The sequence below is a fragment of the Anguilla anguilla genome, chromosome 3 (assembly GCF_013347855.1).
Source record: "Anguilla anguilla isolate fAngAng1 chromosome 3, fAngAng1.pri, whole genome shotgun sequence".
NCBI classification, from domain to species: domain Eukaryota; kingdom Metazoa; phylum Chordata; class Actinopteri; order Anguilliformes; family Anguillidae; genus Anguilla; species Anguilla anguilla.
Window position 1 is genome coordinate 28,662,063 of NC_049203.1, and position 21,762 is coordinate 28,683,824.

At 40.7% G+C, this 21,762-nt stretch overlaps 2 protein-coding genes across 12 annotated transcripts in view; one reads left to right on the plus strand and one right to left on the minus strand.

The window, feature by feature from the left end:
• Nucleotides 1–5,353, plus strand: part of LOC118222390 (target of Nesh-SH3) — a 44,733-nt gene extending 39,380 nt beyond the window's left edge. For all 9 annotated transcript variants that reach the window (XM_035407966.1, XM_035407965.1, XM_035407967.1 and 6 more), the window contains 5 exons: nucleotides 558–637; nucleotides 2,390–2,419; nucleotides 3,098–3,256; nucleotides 3,439–3,561; nucleotides 3,970–5,353. In XM_035407966.1, coding sequence (XP_035263857.1) covers nucleotides 558–637; nucleotides 2,390–2,419; nucleotides 3,098–3,256; nucleotides 3,439–3,561; nucleotides 3,970–4,085 — 508 coding nt within the window. In that variant the 3' untranslated portion in view covers nucleotides 4,086–5,353. The remainder of the gene's footprint in view (nucleotides 1–557; nucleotides 638–2,389; nucleotides 2,420–3,097; nucleotides 3,257–3,438; nucleotides 3,562–3,969) is intronic.
• A 2,044-nt stretch (nucleotides 5,354–7,397) lies between these two features.
• Nucleotides 7,398–21,762, minus strand: part of tfg (trafficking from ER to golgi regulator) — a 53,904-nt gene continuing 39,539 nt past the window's right edge. For all 3 annotated transcript variants that reach the window (XM_035407976.1, XM_035407975.1, XM_035407978.1), the window contains 2 exons: nucleotides 9,858–9,950; nucleotides 7,398–8,372 (listed from right to left, as the gene is read on the minus strand). In XM_035407976.1, the coding sequence (XP_035263867.1) occupies nucleotides 7,984–8,372; nucleotides 9,858–9,950 (482 nt within the window). In that variant the 3' untranslated portion in view covers nucleotides 7,398–7,983. The remainder of the gene's footprint in view (nucleotides 8,373–9,857; nucleotides 9,951–21,762) is intronic.

Below are 21,762 nucleotides of genomic sequence, written 5' to 3' on the forward strand. Positions count from 1 at the left end.
TATGGAAGCTCCTTCCTTTTTAAAATCTCTGGCATCCAGGCATCTCAGTACTGTAATTCAGGGCTCCAGGAGGGGTTGTGGTTCTCTTACATATGCTTGGAACAACAGTCACAATGCAAGTTGGCTGTAGGTTTCAGTAATGGGCCTGATTATAAGACAGTTTGGCACAATATTACAGACAAAATATAAACCATGGCTTCCTATGAATTGAGACCGCTGGAACATGAGCCATCTGAACATCTCAGATGGAAGACTCATTAAGGGAGGATCCTGGCATCAGCTCAAGGCTTGAGAGAACAAAAATATCATGTCAGTGTTTTGGAGATAGACAGAATATAAACCTCTTTTTATCACTTGAAGTTCAATAATTCTGACCAAGAAATATATGGTGTCTTTAATATCCATCAAACCTTGTGCATGTGTGTGGAAGTTATTTCAGTGTTTATTGGCCAGGATTTTCTCCTGTGTTAAGCTTGATTGATTGTGATCCGTTAAAAATTATTTTGACTGAGCTCCAGCAGATTGGTTCCATATCTTTTTTTCTCCTTTCCTTGTAGTTACGAGTTCTCGGTGAAACCAGTAAACCCACTTGGATCAGGCCCACCGACTGAGCCAGTGGAGTTTAACACAGAATCAGGTTAGTTTTTAACTGCTGGGCTGTAGGCATGTGTGCCTGCAGGCCTCTGATAACAAATTTACATAATTATGTTATTCAATATATAATGTCTCTGAATTATGGATGCACAATGATAATCCGACCAGAGAACACAGCTATCAAGGAAATATTCACCAAAATTTTTTATTTTTGTTATGTACAGATTATAGTACAAATTCACAAACACCCAGGACAAATAAGGTGTGATGCACTGCTTTATGCATGGAAGTTTCAGAAGTAACACAAATTGGTCCTGATAATGTAGCTGAAATAAACATTACAGCTGCTTCTTAAACACAGGCATCTGGGCCTGTCTGTACAGTATGTGCCTGCATTTGGTAAAACAGTAAAAGGAACTATATTCTGTTGTGTAACTATCCTGTTAGCAGTTATAATGTGAGGGGTTTGGTGTGTTCATATATTTATGTGCTCTGCATAGATCAGTAAAGTTCAACCATAGTTCTAACCTCTCCTGGCATATCGTTGGGTTATATTGATGTAATAAAGACTGTACACAGCACTTCTCAAACACTAAATGAAATGTGAAAATAACCCTTCTTGATATGAGCTGAACTCAGGACAAATGGTTTGGTCTGAACTTAAATTAAAGAAAAACACACACCTCCTGTATGGTATCTACATTTTTAGGAAAGTGATGAGTGATGTGTGTGTCGTTTTTACAATTGGCCATTGTGTGGCAACTAAAAGACCCCGACTAAAAAGCCTAAACGAATGCTACATAAACACGCTGCCACTGCAGTCTGTCCGTCGAGTCCATTAAATTACCCCCACAGCTACTCTTAGAGATGTGTGTAATTAACATGGCCTTAGTAATGTAATGATTTCAGCATGTCCGTCCAGTTTCATAACCCTGGTGTCCAGTCCAAGGAGGCAGAGTTCCAGGGTTTTTTTTTTAGTACCTTCTTACCCCATTTTTGTGACCATTGGTATCAAAGAGCCTTTAATAAGGCAATTTGAATTCAAAGATTTTGCACTCCTTGTGTAATTTTTCCTGCTGCGTTCTGTACTTGGCCTGCTTTGCAAATTGTCTGCCCTGGGGTTGACTTCCACGTGAGTGTGGAGGATGAGATTGAAAGCAGATGAGTTTCCCTCAGACTACTCCAGCCACTGCCTTTCTCTCGCCATTAACTGGTGAATCAAACCAGCTGAGCAATGCTAAAAAACAATCCATCCAGATTCTCTGGGCACATGTCTTAGCCAGGTTACTGCGCTGCTTGAGTTAGCTGTGTATTCCTGCCATTCGATTAAATAATTTTTTACATGCCAATGCACATTCTGCATATTTTTCCTGAGGGGTAAAGCTTTTTTCTGTGTTTTATCAGAACAGAGTACTTTTTAAACTGCGCATGTACAGTATATAAGAAATCTGAAGGCGCTCAGATATATTTTGAGTGTGAACACATTACCTTTGCCGTACCCTCTGTCATTTGTTTTTAAACATTAGGCTATTACGATTTGAAACAAACCATTAACGTTTGGGTCAGATACTTCTCCTGTTTGGGTGAACAACAGTAGACAATCGCACTTGCCTTTGGTCAAATGATGTTCATCGTTGATGTCTACAAATTAGGTTTTTATTCTGCCTTGTATTTTTTCTTTTCTTTTCAATGTAATGTTAACTTGTGTGAAAACATGGATGTGATGTCTCTCTCTCCTCTGGCTTCTTTATGCTATACAAATAAAATTGATTTGATTTTGATTTCATTCCTTCAGCGGATCCCCGTGTGAGCGAGAACGTCTCAGGTAAGTGTTTGGCCTGCTTGCAGGCGTTCTCCACAGGTTCCAGGTGTCCCAATGCACGGCAGTGAATTAACGGCCAGTCTAGTGGCAGGGAATAAGCCCAGTGTGATTCATGTTCTCTTCCATGAGTTCACTTCTTCCACACCTGCTACCCTGCCAGGGCACATACTCACACAGAGACAGGAAATGAAAAGAAGAATTTATTTTATCCCCCTCCTCTTTTTTCAACTTTGAAAAGAACTGACAAGCATAACATCCGACATCCAACATTAATTCCCTGGTACATTCTCTGTGGATTCTTGATGCCTTTTTTATTTCACGCAGTTCATTATTTATTATTTATATAATAGTTGTTTGAGTCTTCAAATCAAGAGATGTAAACTACAGTGAAAAAACAATGCAAACTGCCATCAGGCTGACAAAGCAGTTGCAGCCATTGTACAGACTCTGTCCACTACAGTTAGTCTCCAAAGCTGAAGTAGTAAGCGGAGCCTGTGAGTATTTGGAGTCAATGAATCACAATGAAAAAGAACACATAAATACTTGGGGTAATATATTCTAAAATAAATGGGAAATTGTGAAATAGTGATTAGCTTGTATTCGTAAACATGTCTACTCAGTGTGATTTGCTTGGGGGACCATCTTCTTCCTGTCTCACCCACAACACCTTTTTCTTTTCAGGAAAGGATGCCATCTGGACGCAATTCCCTTTCAAGTCTGATGGGTACTCCGAGTGCAATGGGAAGCAGTATGTGAAACGGACATGGTACCGCAAGTTTGTTGGAATCCAGCTCTGCAACTCCCTGAGATACAAAATCTACCTGAGCGACTCCCTCACAGGTAAGTTCCAAGGCTGTCACGTGTCAGAATTTTAACCTTACAGTTATCAGAACCTTAAGTTTCAGGTAGTCTTGCCCTCTAGCTGAAAATACTTCCCTCATTAATCCATTTGAGTGAAGGTGCATTCTTTAATTTCTCCATGTGTCAACTGACCTCTCTGTCATTATCTTCCCCCCATGCAGGTAAATTCTATAACATTGGGGACCAGACGGGGCATGGTGAGGACCACTGCCAGTTTGTTGACTCCTTCCTGGATGGACGGACAGGCACCCAGTTCAGGGCTGACCAGCTCCCTCCCAAAACAGGTACAGTACTTTTGGTACATTACATCCTGATGCTCACTCTAACACCACATTTTATAATATTCCTGAAGCAACACTATTATACATACCTTTAGCATAACAGTGTACCTGTACAATCAAGCTATTACACACACACCCTTTTACCACCTTCCTTTAGCACCACCCTATCACAAACATGCCACAGTAGCATAATTTTTTAGCAACTCCCAATTGCACACATCCTTACATGAACCTACCAAATTTATACTCATACCAACAAAATCAATAGCAACAACAGCTAAAAATACAATTGATGGCAGGAAGAGGTACCCTATACACGGCAGTTACATTATTAGCTGAAGAGACAGGTCCTTGTTTTTGAGGTACTCAAGCATTCCAGGGAGGCCTAACCTTTGCATTTGTGTGTCTCAGGATATTATAGGGCAATGCGCCAAGAACCAGTCAGCTTTGGCGAGATAGGAGGGAACTCCCACATCAGCTATGTCGCATGGTACGAGTGTGGAACACCGATTCCTGGGAAATGGTAGGACCCCGGGGTCTGCCCTTGGAGGTGCCGGAGAAGAGGACAACACTTGGGTTGCTTTGGTCTCAGGAGCAAGAAACTAAGAGACAGGCTTCTCATGCTACACACCAGGCTTTGGGGGCAGGGAAACCCCCAACTTTACGTCCCTCCCACCCAGTCTGCTCATGTATAAAAGTGTACAGGACCAAAGTGTCAAAGGGATTTTATTGAGCATATTTGTAATAATGTAATAAGTAATGGCAACTTTAGTCTCATCTCATTATTTATCAAAAACGTAATAATAATGAAAACACAAAACATTTACTAATAATAAATGAAAATAAAGGTACTTCAGCCTAATCATAAAATGGCATTTTAAAGATTGAATTAAAAAAATAATACTGGGAAGCTGGCTCCCTGAAACTATTTTGATAACGTGTATGATATTATTTATCAGAGAGTTGTAATTAAATATTCCTTGTGGTGCTTTGCTGGTGACTTACTGGGAAGGGGGCAGAAGAACAGAGTTTCAGCTGAGAAGTGGGATCACACCACCTCTCCTGCACAAACAAGTGGGTCCTCCCTGTAGAGAAGGCCTTCACACATGAACACTCACCCATTCATTCTTTCACTTAATTCATGAATTCATTTAACTCCCTCAGCCACAAAACAGCACAACCATTTTCTTGCACATAATTCCATATGACAGACTCATGTGGGTATGAGCAATAATCTGGCAAAACCCTGATCTGTCAAATTAAACACCATTCCCCTATTACACCCACTGATCCCAAAAGAGAGATACCCAATAAACACCCACTCAAAAGGAAACCTTTTATCTATTCAATATTTCTTCATGCATTAGTCTTGGTCAATTTGGTGGCTATAGACTAAAAGGTTTTACAGTTGCATTTTGCACAATATAAATGTATTTATATTTATATGGAGAGAAAGTATTTTTAAACTTGGGGATCAAAAAAAAAAATTTCCCATCAAGCCTGTGAACCACCAATGATGTCATCAGTCTCTAGAAATCTTTCTTCACCTCCTTTGTAACACATCCATGTGTTTGTATTTAAATATACATAGGAAACTGCAATAGAGAAATATCTGAAATTAATGCTTTCTAGTCTGGGTTCCATGTTTGTACAGAAATACGCTTGCCAACAGAGGCTGCAGTCAAGTGTTTTTTTAAAGTCATTTTTGTGAAGTTTAACTTTGAACTGTATTTTTGTTTTTTTACATGTATGAGCATTCCTGTATTTTCAATAATTAAAACAAAATTTTTTTAAACGTGTTATTTTCCTCAAATGGTAACAAATAACCACCACTAAAGCAAGATTCAATTGAGGAACAAGAACAAAGCGCACTTTGTATCACAATTATTCACATTTGTAATGATATTTTACTCACAGGATAAATGATTCACAACATGACAAATGATTGTTGATTATGTTGTAAATTTAGACAGGCTGACCTCTGATGAATAGATTTAGCAAATGATCTGCCCCTGAATGGCTTACAATCAGGTTATAAGCTCAGCGGTCTCATTATTAATACCATGTAAGACCCTCTTTTGCCTCCAGAACAGCCTAAATTCTTTGAGGCGTGGATTCAACAAGGTCCTGGAAACATTCCTGAGGGATTTTGGTCGAGACCAACCTGCAGTTCCTGCAGATATTTTACCCATGATTTCCTGCTGCAAATCTCTCATTCCACCTCATACCAAAGGTACTCCAAACGGACTGTAGAGGCCATTGGAGTAGACAGTCACTGTCCTGGTCATGGGACCAGACTGAGATGGTGCATGCTTTGTGACATAGCATATTATACAGCTGGAAGTATCCACTTGAAAAAGGGTATACTGACCCTAAAGGGATGCACATGGCCACAACAATCCTTAAGCATTCTGTGGCATTCAAATAATGCTCAATTTGTATTAAAAGGCCTAATGTGTGCCAAGAAAACATTCTCCACACCATTGCACTACCACCACCACCACCACCGCCTTTCACCATTCACACAAGGCAGGATGGATTCATGGATTCATGCAAAATTCAGACCCTACCATCTGCAAGTCACAGCAGAAATTCATCAGACAAGGCAACTTTTTTCCAGTTTCCAATCGTCCAGTTTTGGAGATCACATCCCCACTGTAGCCTCATTTTCCTGTTCTTTACAGCAGTTGACAGGAGTGGAACCCAGTGTGGTCTACTGCCCATCCATTTCAAGGTTCAACATGTTGTGCATTCAAAGATGCCCTTCTCCACACCACTTTTGTAAAAAGCTGTTATTTGAGCATTTTTGGCCTTTCTGATAGCTTGAACGACTCTTTCCTTTCTCTGCTGACCTCTCTCATTAACAAACATGCCCACAGAACTGTCGCTCACGAGATATTCTTCGTTTATCGCAACATTCTCTGTAAATTGGAGACTGGTGTGCACAAAAAACCCAGGAGGGCAGCCATTTCTGAGATCCGGCAGCCACCACCAATCAAACCATGGCCAGTCGCTCAGATAACACATCCTGCCCATTGTATTGTTTGGTCAAACAACAACTCAACCTCTTCTCCATGTCCGCATGCTTTATATATTGTGTTGCAGTCACATGATTCGCTGTTTGGAGGAGCAGGCTATTCACGTTAATGAGCAAGAGGCCACTGAGTGCATTCTACGGACATGGATATTTACTCAAGTCATTCAGGTGAAGTACCTTGGCATAAGGATACAGTGGCAGTGTCCCATCTGGGATAAGACTGGCAACCTCTGAGTTGCAAGATCAGTACATGCTGTGTTTTGAGGATTTTTAATGTGTTTTTACAGTGAAACATTACCTAAAGAAAGAACTGTCCTGACTGGCCGTGGAGTAACAGCGCCACATTTAAAGTGAGAGATCCTGACAAGAGTGGGGTTTAGGAAAATGCAATTGACCTGGAAACCTTTGGTAAAATATCTTATTTGGGTAAAATGCTGATGAACACAAATGAGAAATGGATGATTGCAGCATCTGAAAAATAAATGGTGCTATGAACCACTGCCACTCAGCTTTTTCTTCTGTCAGGAGCAGAAAATTGTCCAGTTCTACCTGCAACTTCTAAGGCCTGGCAGACAGCTCATTGGATCTTGACCACCACAGAGCTGTCTGGCTTACAACACACAAATTCTTGCATTCTTATGAGCACTGCTGCAAGTGCAGTAAAAATAAATTAAAATACAGGGATTACCACACTTTTTCAAGCCCACACAGGGCCTGACTATTCCAGATTCAACAAGAGCATTCTTGCACAACCATAAGAGTGTTTAAAAAAAAAAACAAAAAAAAAAACATTTAATGTATATATATTTCAAACAGGGTTTCAATGCCTTTATTAGCTTTCCAAGAAAAATGTTACAGTTCATACATAACAACTAACATCACTTCAATGTGGAATCTTGATTGAAATATTAGTAAAAACCAGTGGAGAGAAGCAAAGGAAAAGTGATCTTGACTTACAGCTAACTCAATGCCTTCAGATGGTTCTGACATCTCCCAATAATTATTTATGATACATACTTACGTAGTGTTCTCAAAAAGAAAAACAAAGAGCAAATAAACCAACCAGAAATGTTGATTTTATTTTGCATACAATTACTACTAATATGGGAAGAAGTGATAAACCTAAACAAATACCCACCATTTCATATTACACACCCTGTCTGCTCTCCCATCTGTGTACACATACTGCTTAACTTGAAAGTAAAACACAGAGGGTGGTCCTCTTTTAAATACAGATTGACAATAACTGTTGTATAGGGGTTATTTATTTTTCTTGTTTTAATTTTTGATGGGGAAAATTAAGGATGTGGGTCACCGGAGTTCTTATACCAGCTGTTCATTTAAGAGATGAGCCAGGATGCTCAGAGGAGCATGTACATTTTCAAGCCTTACCGGTACCCGGGGCCTGGCTGGGTGTAGCCCTGCCCGTATGGGGGGCGGTTCCGGGCGTATGGGTTAGCAGCACCAGGGGGCGGGGTCACTGTGCTACCTGGGGGAGGGGTGTAACCTGGGCGGGGCTGATAGCCAGCGCCGGGTTGGGTGGGGGCAATAGCAGGCTGTGAGGTGGGGGGCATGTTATAATTAGCAGGCTGAGAGGCTTGAGAGGTGTAGTTTTGTGGGGGGAAGGCCCCAGGCGGGTACTGCTGGGCGCCCTGGGGTGGGGCCTGCTGCTGGCCAGCGAATCCTGGTGCTGGGGCGGCAGCCTGCGATGTGGGCGGGGTGTAATTCTGGAACTGCTGCTGTTGCTGGGGGGCCCCGGCCTGGGGTGTATAACCAGCTGAGAGAGAGAAAGAGAGACAGTCAGAGGGCAAGGGAGGAGACACAGATAAAGGAGAAGAAAGAGTGAATAAGGGGGCGTCACCCAACCCTGACGAGCATGCCCAGTCCACTGCAACTTCTGAAAGCACCAGAAATGAGCAATCTCTGCTCCGGTATATTTATTGTATATATTTCAGGAAAGATTAGCTGAAATACAGGCAATATATCTTATTAGCATACAGTACAAACCTGTGGTTTAAAAAAAACAAAAAAAAAACAAAGTTTAAACATTAATTTTTTCCTACAATAACACAAAAAGATAAGTTTAACTTTAAAAATAATCTTGGACATGACTTTCCTTGAAATAGACTCCTTTGGCTTCAATTACGAGCAAACTTATTATTAGAAGTCTATCCAATCATTTGGCAAAGTGGGAAGTTGTTAGGTGGTAGGGAGGAGGAGGGGTAATAAAACAGAGTGAAATCTTATCTACCTTACAGTTCTTTAAACCCACAGGTAGCCTAATACCATTAGTGCAAGTAAAATAGGCAGTAAAGTTGCAAGAAATATGGCAAAAAATTAGGAGTTAGGCTTTGACATGCGGGGCCAAGTAAACATATTGTGGCAAGGCGGTTATTCCCAGCGAGAGTTTGCAAAGAAGATTTCCAGGTGGAGTGTTCAGTACACACTCAGAAAGGTCCAGCTGATGGACAGTAAATAATGTTAACAGGAGAAGACCAGGAAGATCAAGAGGCGGAAGACAATCTTGTGCTGTCTAGCAAAACAAACCATCGTAAAACTGAAAATATAAAGGTTCTTTGCAATTTCTTGCAGGGAATAACCTTGCCACAATATGTTTAGCTGGCTCTGCATATCTAAGCCTAACTCCTCCTTCTTTGCCATATTTCTTCCAACTTTAGTGCCTATTTTACTTGCACTAAAGGTACTGTATCAGACTACCTGTGGTTTATTAAAAAAAATTTAAGGAAGATTTAACCACTCCACCTCCCACTTTGCCAAATGATTGGATAGACATCCAAGAAATATGTCAATTGTAATTAAAGCCAAAGAAGGCTATTTTGGGGACAGTTGTATCCAAGATAATTTTTTTTAAGTAAAAATCAATTTTGGGGTTATTTTAGGTAGAAATTGAAAAAAAGTTTGTACTTGATTTGTTATTCAATAAATGTGCATAAATTAACTGAATTTGTTCTCTACCTAAAGTTTTTATTTTTAACCACAAGTGGCCTAATACTTTTGGCCTGTACAGTACCCGGGCTCCATTATAGATAACAGAAAACAAAATATTTAATTTTAAAAAAATCTAATTTAACTAATCAAGGGAAGACCGAAACCTCTGATGTAAAATGTAATGGCTCTTGACCAATCAGAAACTCCTAAACAAGCAATGCGTAGACTGACATCCTGATAGATTTACATATGAAAGGCACAGAAGAGCCTGTGGAAGTAAAAATTAGGCATTGGGGCTACATAAAATTCCTACCTGGGTACTGCATGCTATACTGCTGCTGGGGAGGGGCAGCTGGCTGCTGGGGGGGGTATCCACCTGGGGCTTGGTACTGCTGGTACACCTGGCCTGCAGAAACACAACACAGGTGCTACATTACTACAGGTAATGAGGACAGCAGGAGATCAGGGCAGCCAGGCTACAGGTACGACTCACATGCTGAAATCAACATTCAGTGCTTACACGTTCATGTAGCGTAGACGCTTTGACAATTCACAGCAGCAATTTAAGGGAAAGGCAGAAGGTATGGTGAAGAGTGAATTTCTAACAGCTTTAGGACATTCTGACGGGCAGAAGCATTGAACTCAGTTTCAGTCTGTCTACCTCAGACAACGAGATAACGTGACGTGAGAAAGCGTTGGACTGCAGATAACGTTAGGAGTCTGGAGAACATCAAACTGCATCGCTTGAAACGGAAAACGAGCGGCGCGTGTAAAGAAACGTGCTGGCAAAAGGCCACGGGACGACAGGCAAGAAACTTTCCATCGGCTTGTTTACAGTGGAATCTCTTGGATGTTTTGGCAGAAAGCAGAAAGAGACGCACGCATTCCCCTCCTCCCCCTGCACTGAGATGGGACAGGGGCCAGAGAGGGGCCTGCCTCAGGTTTAGAGCTGGGCTTTAACATGAAGCTTTTGGCAGGCTCAGCGCCCACGCTCCGCCTCCACCCCCAGAACATGTGCGCCTACGAGGGAACACACCCCCATCATTTATTTAACATCTCCAAGAATTTTTATGGACGGTCAAACGAAGATAGACGACTGCCCGCTATTGCACACGTTATTCCAAACACAGCACACTTCAGACGGTGAACATGCGCTGGCCGCCATTGCTAGATTGGCCGGGCAGCTGCAGATCCCCCTCCCAACCCTCTGTCAACAAACATGTAGCCAGGGGATGTTTAGGCTGCAGAGGGCAGGGCTCTTGGGCCAGGGCCAGCTCGCACTCCTTTGAGCCAAACGGTGTAAATCAGACGTGTGATGGTGTTACATGCTGCCTCACGACTTTTACTTCTCTATCTATGTGTGGGACCGAGGTCCTGATACAGGAAACCATCCTCGTGGGGGCGCAGCCAGAGAGGACTGTATTTAGGACCACACTCAGGGGGACAGAAAAACAGTTCTGAATGTTTCTGATTCCAAACCCTCAAACAACAACGCAAGAGTCAGAGAACTGCTCAGTGTGATCATGTTTATCAGACAGCGATGGACGTTAGCACTCCTGATGAAGAAAGGTGGCTGTGTGACATTGAAGGGTGGTAGCTTTCCTGATGAAGATGGTGTCTGCGAGATTGCCTCGAACAGTCAGCTTAGCTAGAACACCCAGGAGCACAATGTTTTAAAACATTGGGGTTTCATTCAAGAGAAAGGGTGTTCGAAAGCTATATAAATAAATCTGAACTAATCCAGTCAGCCAAAAAAGCATGTCTTTGAATTCCATCTGTAATCCTTTTTGCTTTTATGGGACAGTGCATTGTTAGGAAATGTTTCTTATGTGCACAGACCAATTTTATGCAGTTCAGAGACAGCCTGTATAAAAGAAGGAAATAAAGCAGTATGTGTGTTTACTCTTGTCGTCAAACGGTTCTCTCATTTGCCTATTTTACGTACTACATTTTACAGTTACATACAGTAGACACGGAATCCTTAACCCCACCCCACCCCCCCAGAGGCAAGTTCCAATATGAGATTTCTGTTTAGAAATATTTTGCGCAAACAAAAACACAGATACAGCCCTACGAACAAAGTGGATCTACTGAAACTGAATTTCAGCAGCGGAAGACTCGTGTGAGAACAAAACCAAAATCCAGATATATAACAGAAAAACAGCAGTGATGTTGAGTCCAGCCGCCCGCGGGGAGGATAAATCAGCTCAGGTTAAAATTTCAGGCCGAATCCCTGGTGAACAATGAGCAGTGAACATACAGCAGAATTCCTATTTTAAAAGCACGCAATACAAAAAAGCGAAAAGCTTATTATCACAGCACACCTGGGGAGAAGGAACGGGAGAACCGTCAGCACCGTTTCACCACAGCACATATCGTCATGGTGATATAGGGTGCCCTATTGATCGAGGACCTGCTTGATATAAACGCAGGGACGTAGATCTCATCCACCTCTCCGTTTTCCTGTTTCCTCCCTGGAGCTGGGATCCCCCCTCTTTCGCAACCTCCCACCATCCTTCAAACAATCATCACTCAATCCATCACTTAATTCCCCCTCCCCTTACACTGAGGCCAGTTTGGGAATCCCTTGTCCAGATAGCATTATGGAATTTCCTTCACACCACAATTCATCTGTAAGAAACCCAAAAGAGAAACTTGACAAGAGGGAAAACAATAATCAAAATCTCTCAAGGGTGTGCATCCCAATCAAACACATTTTTATTTTCAACAGAAAGTTGAAAATACCCCAACAGCAGTGCCAGATCACATGACTCCTATTGAGACAGTGTGTTACCAGAGTCCATGTGCGGAAAGAATGGAAAAATAACCAGCTGCACAAAAACTATTTTCGCTTTAATCACGAAGTGAAATTGCTCTCAGAACTAACAGGAAAAAGTGGGGAAAACCCTGCGTTTTCCATCTCCCAGTGATTCCTAAACAAAATACAAAATCAGAAGCACACACCTAGTGGTGGCATCTGGAGAGAAAAATAACTTTTCCCAGTACTGTGGCAATCAAGACAGTGCAAGAGGCTGTGCCTCAAGTATGTGACTTTACCATAACTGCTACATTATCATAATTATTATTATTATTATTATTATATAAAAGACTATTTTCTCCTCTACAAGGAGACAGTGGGGACCGAAGACATCTGGAATGGAAGCCATCATTGGATACAACTGACAGAATGGCCCTTCAACCACCTTCCACTCACCAGGCAATGGTGATTTTGTGGCCCACAATGCCATATGATAATTATTTGCAGAGAACATTCAGCTAAAATATATCAATAAACACCAACTTGCGTTATCAATGTTTTGCAGACTGTATTATCAGTTCTTGCCAGTTATGCTCTCTTGTGAATGGTTACTCCACAAAACGTACAGCACATAACGTTAGATTTTTATGCCCAGGCCAACACATGAAAATATTACTTTGTTCTCCATAAAGCATTTTCACAAACATTATTTAATGAACATTATATTTTATTGCACTGACTGTTATATCAGTCTTTGGCATACAGGAATCTAGTGGTTGCCATGACCTTCCTTTCAATATCCTATTGGGACAGTGGCACTATTTTTGTTGTTTTGGCTCTGTAAAAAAAGCTGACAGCCCCCACTTTAACCTCATATTCATTGTTTCATCCTATGTGCTGGAGTACAGAGCCAAAACAACAAAAAATTTTGTCACTGTCCAAATACTTATGGACTGCGCTGTATATCAGATCAACTCAGACATGCAGCCACCATATGCTGTCTTGATACTCCAAGCTTGTAGTAAACTGAAAAACAGGCCTGTTCACCCTAATAAAAATTAATTAAATAAAATCCCCATAAATGGCCTGCCTGCTTCTAATACAAAACAATATATAAACAAATATTCATAGTAGGGCTTTCCAACTGATGCCTCCAGAGCAAATAATTAATAATGCAGCAAAGGAGTTTGACATTGGCCAAAAGGGACACAACAGGACATTAACAATGAGGAAATGCACATTTCCCGTGAAGGACTACAGTGAGGATATTTTACCGGTATATTTCTGGAGACCCTGATGACACTGGTGCAAGAAAAACAATCCAAAAGTGGGGTTCCATGTGCCCCTCTGGCCTGCTCTCCACCCCCTCCCCGGGTCCTCTCAGTCTGCTATCCATCACATCTGTTACATAACTTTGGGAGAACACAGGGTCTGGTTTTGCAGGCACATTCTGTTTCTTTAAGAAGTTTGCCAGTGAGGCTGGAGTGGTCTTTACCGATGTTTACAGACACCCCACCAAACTCCAGTCTCTTGTCCTAAACACCCCAGTCCGCACAGCCGACCGTGCCATCAAGTTGAACCACCCCCCTCGCCACCCCCGCCCCCCGCCCCCTCCCCCCCAGCTTGAGCCATAGCTGCAGGCTGGAAGGCCTGCTCCGTCTTGGCCTTTTTGATTCATTTGCTTCCTCTGAAGCAAGTGCCAGGCCACTTTGCAGCATTTGGCAGCACTCAGCAATTTTGAGTTAATTCTGGTCAATCAGACGAATTAGATTATGCCGAAGAATGTCCCAACAATAAGCGAACAATGGAGAACTGCAGACAGATGTTCAGGAATTTTTTTAATTTTTTTTAAATACCAGAAAACGGAAGGCAAATCAAAATCGAGGCCACACTAAGCCAATTTTTTAAGGTCTGGTATGAATTCTTTGAAAAACAGAACTTTTATTTTGGGCCAATTAGCCTACCTTTCATCAAGAAAATAATCTCTCTGTCCTGGTGTTTATTTATTTATTTATTTAAGAAAGGCCCCCACTTTAGAATTCTTCCATAACTCCCCCTGGTCCCAATGTATAACCACTTGAACTAGAATAACTTGAAGAGCCCAAGACACACATCCATAAAAATAGCATCACTTAAGTTTTCTTGGGTCTGATTATATTTTATTCCGAAAAGGACCTCCCAGGCACAACCTATACTTATTTATCATGTATATAATCTCAATACATTTTTAACATTTATTGAATTCCCCTTTGGTAATCTTCTTTCAATCCATTAAACAATCAAGTAAGAGGAAGATAGTAGATCAGATGTTGAAATGTCTACCTCTGGCTTTACCAATCAGAGAGACAGAACTTAACAAAAAGAACAAAACAAATATACATAACTAAACGGAGGAGCTCTAAACAATGCATGATACTGGAATGTCACTGCTCCTTGCCTTGCAGCAGTGAGAATTTCTGTGAAGTTTCAAACACACACACACAAAATAAACCACTGCCCGCCCAAAGGACATCACTTAATCAGAGCTGGACCCGAATTTTACACCAGAGACTTGACTCAGTCCAACTCTCTGACATTTCCAGCAGCTGATTGTTTGAGCAGACAAAGGGAGCAGAAAGCTAATCCTGCATAAAAAAGCACCTGATTATTTCCACAGAAAAGAGATGTGTCTGTCACTGATCAGGGAGAAGATGAAAATCCCAGAGGAACCCTTCCCCTGAGCTCAGCTTGGCTCAAACTGACACCCCACACTTCAACAGTAAGGTACCTTCACCCTGCACGGCAGCAATTTACCGTTTTTTGGTGAGAGGTCCAGCAACTTGTTCATAACACTTTCACACATTAGAGCAATTAACTTTGGCCTTATAAACTTCCTTACGTAAGTATGACGTAAATACACATGGTCATCGGGTACTTACTCCAGACACCGCCAACTCTTACTCTCATATGTGTGCACTACACATGTAGTGTAATTACACCCGCATACACTTTAATGTGTTTGGGTTTTTCCATACAGTAAGTAGCGTATAAATATTGAACTTGACATGGTAATTGCATTTGTAATGAACAAGGCCACTGTATTCTAAGGGAATCCAAAAATAATTTGACAACGGAGATCATGGTTTAGATTTTGTGCAGGATGGATGACCGTCAGTCACAATGTGGAATGTCACTACAGTAGTCGTCATACCTTTGGAGGAACATTTCTTTCATTTAAGGGAGAAAATGCACTGTCAGATGTAGAACAGGGCAGAGTTGGAAGACACACAGTTGATTGCAAGTAGAACTCACTGTAAGTAGAAGACTGCTCAATGCAGCAGTTATAACTTTCTAAAAAATCAAAGGCAAGAAATGCTTGCAATATAATTAATCAAATCTCCCAGATGACGCTGGAGTCTGCATCGTTTTCTAAAAATCCAGAATTTCGAGAATATTTCTATGTCATTTATAAAAGAATATGGTTTTAGAGGACATGGTTTGTTTAAGAGAAATCAGAGCAAACCTCTCTAATGCCAAGGGCTGGCTTGTGTCTGCTGATATCAAATGGAAACACAGGGCCTGATGTCTCTCACACTCACTCTCACACACACTGTACATTCCTCATTTATAAGAGAACAAAAAAAATGTAGTTACATAACACTGCAAACCTACTGTCACTTAGCCTGCTGCTCTACTTTGACTGGCAGGTGAACGTAACGACATCACAGAACTGGCATAAATAACCATCAGGCTTCATGTTGTACTCAGAAGGGCTGCTGTTGAAGCGTAGCTTAACACCAAAACTAAACAGCCAAACAGCCCTTCTTTTGGTCATTTTCTGATGGGCAGAAAGGCATCCTGCCTCCCTCTCTCAGACTGTATGTAGGACAATCCTGCCTAACCTGCAATTCCTCTTCCCCAGCTGTACAGACACTGAAAGAACAAGCTACTCAAATTTATGGCAATATTTCTCCCTTCATTTTGGAACGGGCAGTAGTATTTCATGAGTTACTGTCCTGCCTCTGTTGCTGATGTATGTGCCATCCTTTGATCTGAAAGACCACACAATACTACAGGATATCCTAATAGAAACTGAATATACAGCAATATATTGTTTATATATAATACACGGTTCAGTGGTGCACTGAGGGATACCACCAATCAGAACAGAATTGTGTCTCTCACTGACAGCAGCTTGGGTCTAAATGCAGCAACCTCGCAGACTTAACCCAACCACTATCCCCCAGGCGGGACAAGGCTAATATCCCATCTTAAAAACGACGTTAAATCAACCACAATAAACCCCTACAATGGCATGAATCCTGATTCCGCAAAACCGAGAGAGGCCAGAGGCTCACAGGCTGGGGAGAACAATGTTCACGTCAGAAACACGTGGCGGCCTGCACAGACGACCAGCTCTGGAACTAAAAAAGTTCACAAGAAATCGTAAACTTCAAACAGGAGAACTGGCTGTGAGAAGCACCCGCACATGTCAGCAGCAGAGCAAAGATGCAAGAAGAGGAGACCAAAGTTATAGACACACTTAAAAAAATAAAATAAAATAAAAAAGATTGGTAAATCAGATTGTAATTGATGTGAAAGGGAAAGGATGGGGAAATGTAAAAATATTTTAAAAAGTAAATATCTAATAAGGCTGACAAACAACCGAAGACTTCCAAAAAATGATGTACAACTGAGTTCTGGTATGTTATAAGAAGTGGGCATGGCTTAAAACCAGAAGTGGGTCTAACCCAAAGCTGTATAAAATGCCATAAATCCATTATTTTTTACCATTATAATCACAGGCACTGCTCTTGTTGAGATATTAAAGCATTAAGGTCATGGTTTTACAATGACATCAAAAATAATGCAATTTAACAACAGGTCATTTGCTTTTTAAAGCTTTGTTTAACAATGAACTATATGTTATATAGCCATAACTGGCTTCTATAACACTGAGGTAAACAGTCAAATCAAGTTTCAAACATGGGCAAATGTTTTCATAAATCAAAACATAGTAACTCCTCCTTACTCTGAACTGCAAAGTATGAACTGCATGAACTCCACCACCACCCCTATCTGAGGGACACAGAAGTCAATTATAAACTGAAAAAATTCTACATATTTCATAATTCAAAAATGAATTTAAAAAAAAGTTTCTCACCTTCATTATGAACTACTGTATGCTATGAAGTCCTAATGAAATAAAAACTACAGAATGTAAGGCTAACATACTTTTTCTCCCCACTTTAAAGCCCCACTTGTATGCAAATCAAATATGTTTGATTCGGATAAGCTTAGATAAATACTAATAGCTATTATGCTCTTATTCAAATTTACAAAGTTGTATTTTGAGAAGACAAGCTCCTGCACATGAGCTGGCTTCAGCGTCAGACGTATCCAGCATTACAGCATCGATTTATGCACTAGCAACAGCCTAATTTGATAAAGATTATGAAATCATATATTACAAAACTTTTCTTGAAATAAAGGACAGAACTTGATCTATTTGAGTTGCTAAACCAGCTATGGACCTATTTTTAGATGAGTCTGAAATAAAAACCTGAAAAAAAAAATTTCTATGTTTGTATTTACAAATTACAGCGGGTTTGTAATTTTGTTATAAGGGAAAATGTATCGAGGCATATTACAGAAACAAATGTGCCAAAATGTGCGTGACAAAACACAAAATGGAAATGAAAAGTAGTAAAGGAAGTGCAAAATTTTTAAAAAAAAGCAACTTCTTCGGTCATAACAAATTCAGCACATTTCTCCCTCCCTTCTCCTTGGAGTGCGCTTTTACATAGCCCATGCACCGTCATTCTCCTCTTACCAATTCCATAGACAACGCTCAGCTTTGGTGATTTACTGGGACTGCACACATACAAATCGGTTACATATGCACTCTATGTTCTAAGCTATATTCTATAACTACAGCATCCACAATTATTCATCCCCAGCCTAAAGGCTTTATCAACTTCACCAGATGTAAATTCATTTCATGAGATTATACGTGTAAAATTTTGAAAGTTTCGATAGCGCTTGATTGGGAAACTCATATCAAAGCACTGGTTATTCAGTTGTTCAACAGTGTGCTGGAGCAGACGGCAACACATTTGCCCCTGGGTAAAAGCGCCAGTTGTCTATTGTCGAAAAGTTGTGAAGAAAATGGCTGAAACTGCCTGTATTTCTTGACCGAGTCGATTTCTTCTCATTTTAATAACGCAGTTAGTTTAAGCCCAAAAATGTAGTAAAATTGTGGAAGGAGGAGGATATAGCAAATACAAAAAATATACGTTTGAGCAGGATTATTTTAATTATGAAGTCCCCAAAGTGCGATGGCATTGCTCCGGCCTATCCAGTGTTAAGGGAAACTCTCACTTGTGGTCTCTCTGCAGGGGTGTGTGTGTCTAATTGAGAAACTTGGTGCTGACTTCTGAGCAAATCGCTTCAGAGGTAGGAAAAAAGATACGAATTTGAATAATACTGAGCAAATTCAGGAGGAGAAAACGTTCGAGAAAAATGCATTATTCAAGCAGTGCCGAATATGGTATTTGTATTCGGCATCATCCCCAATTCACATTCACTATCAACCCTCCCCCCAAGAAACTTAATGGTTTTTGTATGTATTATGTCTATTTGCCTTGTTATGAAGGCATTCCTGCACTATGGGTTAGCAGCAGGTAAAATTCAAAAGCTGGATCGGAGTTCTTTATTGGGCTGTTGCAAACAGTATTGAAACCATTAATATCCCAGCCCAGGTCACTTGTTTTAATCTTTTTATTACTTTCAGGTAATGTTTCACAAGCGCACATTAACATTTCAGTGTCAATAACTAAAATTCTGAAATGTCATAAAAATGTGTTTTCAAATTTTATCAATACTTTAACTAGCATCCTAGCGGCAGTGTGTTTGCTTGTGAGTGAATCCGGTTATAGTTTTAAGCTTTGGTTTCATAATATGTAATTATTTGCAGTTAAGAGTAACATTAGCTTTGCCTCTATGATACATGAGCATATGTATACACACACATGTATAGTCAGCTCCATAACGTTTGGGGAAAATACCTTTTTTTTCTCCTTGATTTGGCTATGTACTCCGTAATTTTAGATTCATAATCAAACTAATCACATGTGGTTAAAGTACAGATACTCAGCTTTAATTGAGGGTATTTTTTATACCTGTTGGCTTGATCATGTAGAAAGGAGACGGACAGCGGCCTGATGCTTAATTCACTTATTCCTGTCCTGGTGTTCTCTTTGAAGAAAACCTGGAGAAACTGCTATGGGACGCCTTAAAGCAGGTCTGCTACTGCAAAATGCTTTATACAAAAAATGTATAAATAAATAAATAGTAAAGAAAATCGCAAAATATCCCACCTTCAATACTCCGATACACATACATGCACGTATGTATGTAATGGTGTAGATGCAAAAAAAATAAAATAAACAGGACTGTGTCAGTCATAGGCTATACAGTGACTCAAACAAATTTAACTACTGGCTAAATACTTTCTGAGACAAAATGCTGCAGCCTTACATTTGGATAATCATAAATCTATGAGCTGTGAGCCACTAAGCCAGGTGTTGCCACACACAGAGGAGGGAAAAAAAACAATAGTAGCCTTTCACTTTTTCATCAGTGAAAGGGCGACAGAAGCTGAAAACAAGCTTGTAAAACAAATCCCCTCATTTTCCTTACGTTGCCTTTTGCCAACTAAAGCAAATGACTTTGAGACTCTGCAGGGAAACACTTGCAGCTCTCTTTAGGAAACCAGGCTGCTCTCAGTCAGTAAGCTGCAGTCTGCCTGCACGTACCAGGCCAGCCGTGTTATGGAACAATGGGACAGCACAGTGCAGCTTGGTTCTCAAATTTGCCTCAACTGACGTTAAGAGCTTGGCTCAAAATGGTAGCGCCATGTCACTGACATGACGCTTGAGCAAAGGAAAAAATTATCAATGGCTCAGCCTAATGATCACTGTCAGTTAACAGCGTTGTAATAAAATTCTACATAAAAGATACAGTGGCAGGAGTCTGATTTCACTGCAGGCTTTGTAAAGAAGTAAGTCTGAGAAACACCTGAATCACTTCCTCTGTTAGAGGTGAACATAATATTATTTTCCCACCTTTTAAATCTTGTGAGCATTACACTCTGTATCCCACAGACTGAGATGCACAGGTCTGGCAATAAAAAAATTATGCAAACTTATACACGGCCATAAAAACACAAATTATGAGCAAGCTTAAAAATGTGCTATTAATGCCCTGACTGTATACATAAGCAATGGCAGTTAACAGAGATACTACAACCAATTTATGTAAATACAATGAGCGTTTATAGGTATTCCTGTATTCCGCACAGCAAGATCTTAGATCACTTAGTGGCTGGGGGGGTTTGGGGTGATGAAGTGAGAACAATCTGTTCTTTCAAAACAGATTGTTCTCCGATTTCCCCCTGGGGGTGGTCAACAGAGACCATCTGACGCTGAGAGACAGAGACAAAGCAGCAGAACTGATTTGCACCAGGATGGATGAGGTTAAAACTAGAAAGGTCAGAGGCGACACCATGGAGTGTTTAGACTTATAAAATTACTCCAACACTGTAAATGTAGTACCTTCCTCCTTCCATGACTTTTCCTAAATATTTGGGCCTAAAATAACTGTTTAAAAAATTCTCAAAAACCGACTCATTAAAGAAATGCAGGCAGTTCATTTCACAAAAACCCTCGCCTACCACAGATAATGCCTCCGACATATTTTAGATTTTTCACTGAAACAGAGACTTTGGATAAACGGAAAAGACTAGCTACATGACAACTGCGTGAAATGTAATTGATTTGTGTGCATGTTGTCCTGGCAAACAACCAAATCTGTGCGTTCTCTGTGGAATTGACGAGTAAGAGGAGAGAGACAGTGCGTATGTTAAAGCACACTCCAAACAGCGAGAGCTAGAGGAAGGGAGAAACGTAATGAATTTGTTATGACTGAAAAAATTACTTTTAAAAATAATAAAGCCCCACAAATTCTTTGTGATTCTTTAAATACTTTTTACACTTTTTGTTTGTCTTGTTTTGAATATTTAGCACTTTTCGAAGTGTGCCTGTAATACTTGATACGCCTTGATGTGTTTCCCTTAGCTTATATGCAAAACAGAAATTGATTAAGTTTCGTCCTTTATTTCAAGAAAATAGTTTTGCAATATATGGTTTTCTAATCTTTATGAAATTAGGATGCTGTGGGTGCAGAAATGGACGCTGTAATGCTGGACAAGATGCTGCAACGCTTGGCGGTAATGGGAAGTAAAAACAAAAACCTCCCCTTCCAGAATCGCAGACCACTTCCAGGCCAAATAGAATAGCTCTTAGGAATGATCCTGGAGGAGCTCAGTGGGGCTGAAGGAGTCCAAAAGAGACTGTAGTAGACCGAGGCAAACCAAAAGAGACCAAAGGACCCTGGAGGAGACCAGCAGAGACCAGGGTAG